Here is a 5,812-nt window from a genome sequence, read left to right on the forward strand (position 1 = left end):
TCTGAGGATCTCATCTCGGTACCTGATGGCAGTCAGGCTACCTCTGGCGAGCACATGGAGGGCTGTGCGGCCCGACAAAGAAATGCCACCCCACACCATGACTGACCCATCGCCAAACCGGTCATGCTGGAGGATGTTGCAGGCAGCAGAACGTTCTCCACGGCGTCTCCAGACTCTGTCACGTCTGTCACATGTGCTCATGTGCTCAGTGTGAACCTGCTTTCATCTGTGAAGAGCACAGGGCGCCAGTGGCAAATTTGCCAATCTTGGTGTTCTCTGGCAAATGCCAAACGTCCTGCACGGTGTTGGGCTGTAAGCACAACCCCCACCTGTGGACGTCGGGCCCTCATACCACCCTCATGGAGTCTGTTTCTGACCGTTTGAGCAGACACATGCACATTTGTGGCCTGCTGGAGGTCATTTTGCAGGGCGCTGGCAGTGCACCTCCTTGCACAAAGTCGGAGGTAGCGGTCCTGCTGCTGGGTTGTTGCCCTCCTACGGCCTCCTCCACGTCTCCTGATGTACTGGCCTGTCTCCTGGTAGCGCCTGCATGCTCTGGACACTACGCTGACAGACACAGAAAACCTTTTTGCCACAGTTCGCATTGATGTGCCATCCTGGATGAACTGCACTACCTGAGCCACTTGTGTGGGTTGTAGACTCCGTCTCATGCTACCACTAGAGTGAGAGCACCGCCAGCATTCAAAAGTGACCAAAACATCAGCCAGGAAGCATAGGAACAAGGGCACACCGATTTTTCAGTTAGTCATCTCAGGGATTCAAACCAGCGACCTTTCAGTTACTGGCACGACACTATTCAATGCAAGATTTAGGGCACATTTTTGGGGCAAATCTAAAATTCTACAACTACAGTTTATCCTATTGGGATCGTTGAGGCTTTCAATATACATTACCCTGGGATAAATATGTTACATTCCTGGACCTACACCTATACTGAATAGGTTTTAGGCTGTAAGAACAGTCATTTGTCAAATCATACAAGGTAACTTTGTGTTCCAATTTGCAAGAGGAACAGTAGCCTAGCCTTAGTATAGAGTGCGGGAGAAGACTGTCTGTAGAGTGCGGGAGAGTACTGTCTGTAGCGCCGTCTCCGCCCACTATACTGCACGATGGTGATATATATCCCTATATCGATGGTTCTATGTTCATTCTAACGCATTACTTTAGCACCGTTTCCATTGGATGCTTCTGTATTTTTCCGCTGATGGTGATATCATACAGAATATCAGCCACGCTTGCCACTGAAATACAGCTAGTCCTATTTAGCCATCTAACCACAAGGCAGTGGCAGAAAACAGTCGTCTCGTTCAGAGAGAGAGCTGTGAAATGGGCATATAAACCTGTATCAAGCATATTATCTAAATTGACATTTAAATACATCGGAATGGCTTGTAATCCATTACCAAAAATCCACCCCACTAAACAGTAACTTAATTACCGGTATCGTAATTTGGCCGTAATTAGGGGAAAAACCTCGAGCCTGTGGAGATGGGATTCCTCCACCAGCTACATCTTCTGTTGTGGAAGAATGTGTCTTTGAAGAGAAGAGGACCGGTAAGGAAACATTTTCTTTGATATTATTAGATAACAATTACAATATATGGGTGCTTAGAAATATGGGACATTAGCTTAAATAGGCTGCTGGTTGTGCGCTTGTAAAACATCACCGAATGGCAGTGCGAGATCAGACGGGCGTCGGTCTACAGAATTCGGTTGCTGCTACTGCATTGCCTGTATTTGAGGCTGGCATGATATTCACTGGGCACACACTGGTTGAATCAACGTTGTTTCCACGTCATTTAAGTGAATTTACGTTGAACCAACGTGAAATAGACATTGAATTGACATCTGTGCCCAGTGAGGTGCCTTCATCAGTTCCCAGACATAGGCTAATTTGCGCTGCCATAGTTTCCAAGGTGTTTGGATGTGTTATACCACCAGGTTTACTAGACGTGTATTCACAGAAAACCGAACAGGTTGCTGTGTGCATAAACCACTCCTCATAACCTCTCATGCTTCTCAGAACATCATGCAAAGCGCTAGAGAAGAGGATGTAAACACACATTAATGCCAATTTTTAATTGCGTCTAATTATGGTTCTGTGAGAATATGTGCGGTGCATTTGGAAATTATAACTGATTCAATTTAAATAACAAAATACTATTCATATCAAAAGGTGTATAGGTGTAGCCTAAGTAATTGCGTATTCATCTATCTACTGCATGTATGTGGGTCTTTTGGTTATGCACCTGCCTCACATGTAGCCTAGGCTACCTGACAGACAATGACAGGAAGGACAGGACCCTGAGAATGTGGCCCGCTGGTGCTCAAAGTCTTTAAAATAAACATTATGTTCAGTTTTTACCATCCAATATATATATATAAAATCTGTAGATACATTTGGGAGTGGCATTTTCACAGAGGGGGCTGGTACCCTGGCACTTGTAGACCTCTATCTGTGCATTGGCCTGCAAATAAGATGCTCTGAGGTCCTCTACAAGGACACCAGAGATAATGGACCAGAATCTTAGATATTCAGAGCTCTGACACATGTTTATGTAATGTCTGTATTACACTCTTATATTACACTCTTATATTACACTCTTATACACTCTGGATCGAACCAAAAAGAGTTATATTTCTTTCTTCATATATGGCACCCTAAAGGTTCTATATAGAACCCTTTTTTAGGGTTATGTGGTCAGAAACCCAGTGGATCTTCACCTGACCAACGTTGGTTTCATATAGAACCATTGGGTTTCATATAGAGTTCTATATGGAACGAATTTCAGTTCTATATAGAACCTTAAAGAGTGTCATATATGAAGAAAGCACCCTTTTTTTGGTAGAACCATTTTTGGTTGTATCCAGAACCTTTGTTTCTAAGACTGTATGTCAAACCTAGACTAGTGTGGCCATGTATGGTGGATTAGACTACACTACTTTGGTATAGTGGTCGACATCAGCAACATGTACATGTGTTACACAATGTTACAAGCTTATGTCAGATTAGTAACACAGCAGCACTTAGGCTCCTGGGAGGCCCTGTACAATAATATAATTATTTTGCACCACAGATCTATTTAGCCAGAATAGGTAGTCCTGCTAACAGATGTGTATGTGACCAATAACATTTGATTTGATTTTTATTTGTTTTCCACGGAGTCCTGGGATCCACAAAAACAACAGAAACATACAAATATTGACTAAAAAACACCTGATTACACCACACCATGGCATTTTTTCAGACGATGGTTTTCATGTGGGATCGGGGCCTGAAGTTTCCTCATAATGCATGGTGCCTTTGACAAACTCGGTCACCCCCCCCGGGTGCACGTTCTGGGTTTCCCAAACTCGGTCCTGGGGGCCCCCCTGGGTGCACGTTTTGGGTTTTGCCCCAGCACTACACAGCTGATTCAAATAATCAAAGCTTGATGACGTGTTGGTTATTTAAATCAGCTGTGTAGTGCTAGGGCAAAACCCAAAACGTGCACCCAGGGGGGCCCCCAGGACCGAGTTTGGGAAACCCTGATCTAGACTTTAGACAGCACCTGACAAACATTTGATTTTGGAGTAAACTACCTCTTTAGTGGACAGTGTAAAGTACCTACTTTAAAGCCTGATGACCCAAAGTGCTCGTTTTATCATCAATACATAGGGCCTGTTTATAGTAGCCTAGTCTGCAGAGAACACTATCTATTTACATTTTAGAGCCTTTCCATTTACAGCAGTTGGGGAATTTGCCTAAAGATCTTTATAGTTCATATATATCCTGTCCCATTAGGTACAGACTTTTTTTCTTCAGGCAATGTAGAGAGCTGTCCACGCTGGTTTCCTTGATCCTAAAGATGCTTTGTTTTGTCCGTCATCCATCATGATGTCGCCGCCCTTCACTTGTTGTGTGCTATATTTAGCTATGGTTCCCCTTCAGATAGTACATACAGGATCTGTCCCAAATGGCATACTATTCTGTTTATAGTGCACTATTTTTGACCCTATTCCCTATACTACAAATGTTGTGCACTACAATAGGGAATAGAGTGCCATTTAGGACACAGTCTTAGTGAAGACTTCATATAGGTTTCCTGTAGTACACTAGGGTTGGCACAGAGTAATAATAGTATCAGTTACGTCATCCTGTATATTTATTATCATGCAGTCCATTTGGACCTGCTGCTGGGGCTGAGGAAGATGTAGGTTTATTATCATGCAGTCCATCTGGACCTGCTGCTGGGGCTGAGGAAGATGTAGGTTTATTATCATGCAGTCCATCTGGACCTGCTGCTGGGGCTGAGGAAGATGTAGGTTTATTATCATGCAGTCCACCTGGACCTGCTGAGGCTGAGGAAGATGTAGGTTTATCATCATGCAGTCCATCTGGACCTGCTGGGGCTGAGGAAGATGTAGGTTTATTATCATGCAGTCCGTCTGGACCTGCTGGGGCTGAGGAAGATGTAGGTTTATTATCATGCAGTCCATCTGGAGCTGCTGCTGGGGCTGAGGAAGATGTAGGTTTATTATCATGAAGTCCATCTGGACCTGCTGGGGCTGAGGAAGATGTAGGTTTATTATCATGAAGTCCATCTGGACCTGCTGCTGGGGCTGAGGAAGATGTAGGTTTATTATCATGCAGTCCGTCTGGACCTGCTGGGGCTGAGGAAGATGTAGGTTTATTATCATGCAGTCCATCTGGACCTGCTGGGGCTGAGGAAGATGTAGGTTTATTATCATGCAGTCCATCTGGAGCTGCTGCTGGGGCTGAGGAAGATGTAGGTTTATTATCATGAAGTCCATCTGGACCTGCTGGGGCTGAGGAAGATGTAGGTTTATTATCATGCAGTCCGTCTGGACCTGCTGCTGGGGCTGAGGAAGATGTAGGTTTATTATCATGCAGTCCATCTCGACCTGCTGGGGCTGAGGAAGATGTAGGTTTATTATCATGCAGTCCATCTGGACCTGCTGGGGCTGAGGACGATGTAGGTTTATTATCATGCAGTCCATCTGGACCTGCTGCTGGGGCTGAGGAAGATGTAGGTTTATTATCATGAAGTCCATCCGGACCTGCTGCTGGGGCTGAGGAAGATGTAGGTTTATTATCATGCAGTCCATCTGGACCTGCTGGGGCTGAGGAAGATGTAGGTTTATTATCATGCAGTCCATCTGGACCTGCTGGGGCTGAGGACGATGTAGGTTTATTATCATGCAGTCCGTCTGAACCTGCTGGGGCTGAGGAAGATGTAGGTTTATTATCATGCAGTCCATCTGGAGCTGCTGCTGGGGCTGAGGAAGATGTAGGTTTATTATCATGAAGTCCATCTGGACCTGCTGGGGCTGAGGAAGATGTAGGTTTATTATCATGCAGTCCGTCTGGACCTGCTGGGGCTGAGGAAGATGTAGGTTATTATTATCATGCAGTCCATCTGGAGCTGCTGAGGCTGAGGAAGATGTAGGTTTATTATCATGCAGTCCGTCTGGACCTGCTGGGGCTGAGGAAGATGTAGGTTTATTATCATGCAGTCCGTCTGGACCTGCTGAGGCTGAGGAAGATGTAGGTTTATTATCATGCAGTCCATCTGGACCTGCTGGGGCTGAGGAAGATGTAGGTTTATTATCATGCAGTCCATCTGGACCTGCTGGGGCTGAGGAAGATGTAGGTTTATTATCATGCAGTCCATCTGGAGCTGCTGCTGGGGCTGAGGAAGATGTAGGTTTATTATCATGAAGTCCATCTGGACCTGCTGGGGCTGAGGAAGATGTAGGTTTATTATCATGCAGTCCATCTGGACCTGCT

The 5,812-nt window shown here is 45.2% G+C and overlaps 1 protein-coding gene across 2 annotated transcripts in view; it reads left to right on the plus strand.

The window, feature by feature from the left end:
* The first annotated feature begins 1,069 nt into the window (after positions 1 to 1,069).
* LOC129826691 (ATP-binding cassette sub-family A member 2-like) overlaps positions 1,070 to 5,812 on the plus strand; it is a 149,265-nt gene continuing 144,522 nt past the window's right edge. For both annotated transcript variants that reach the window (XM_055887697.1, XM_055887698.1), the window contains exon 1: positions 1,070 to 1,575. In XM_055887697.1, coding sequence (XP_055743672.1) covers positions 1,510 to 1,575 — 66 coding nt within the window. In that variant the 5' untranslated portion in view covers positions 1,070 to 1,509. The remainder of the gene's footprint in view (positions 1,576 to 5,812) is intronic.

Source organism: Salvelinus fontinalis, chromosome 28 (assembly GCF_029448725.1).
Source record: "Salvelinus fontinalis isolate EN_2023a chromosome 28, ASM2944872v1, whole genome shotgun sequence".
Lineage (NCBI taxonomy): Eukaryota > Metazoa > Chordata > Actinopteri > Salmoniformes > Salmonidae > Salvelinus > Salvelinus fontinalis.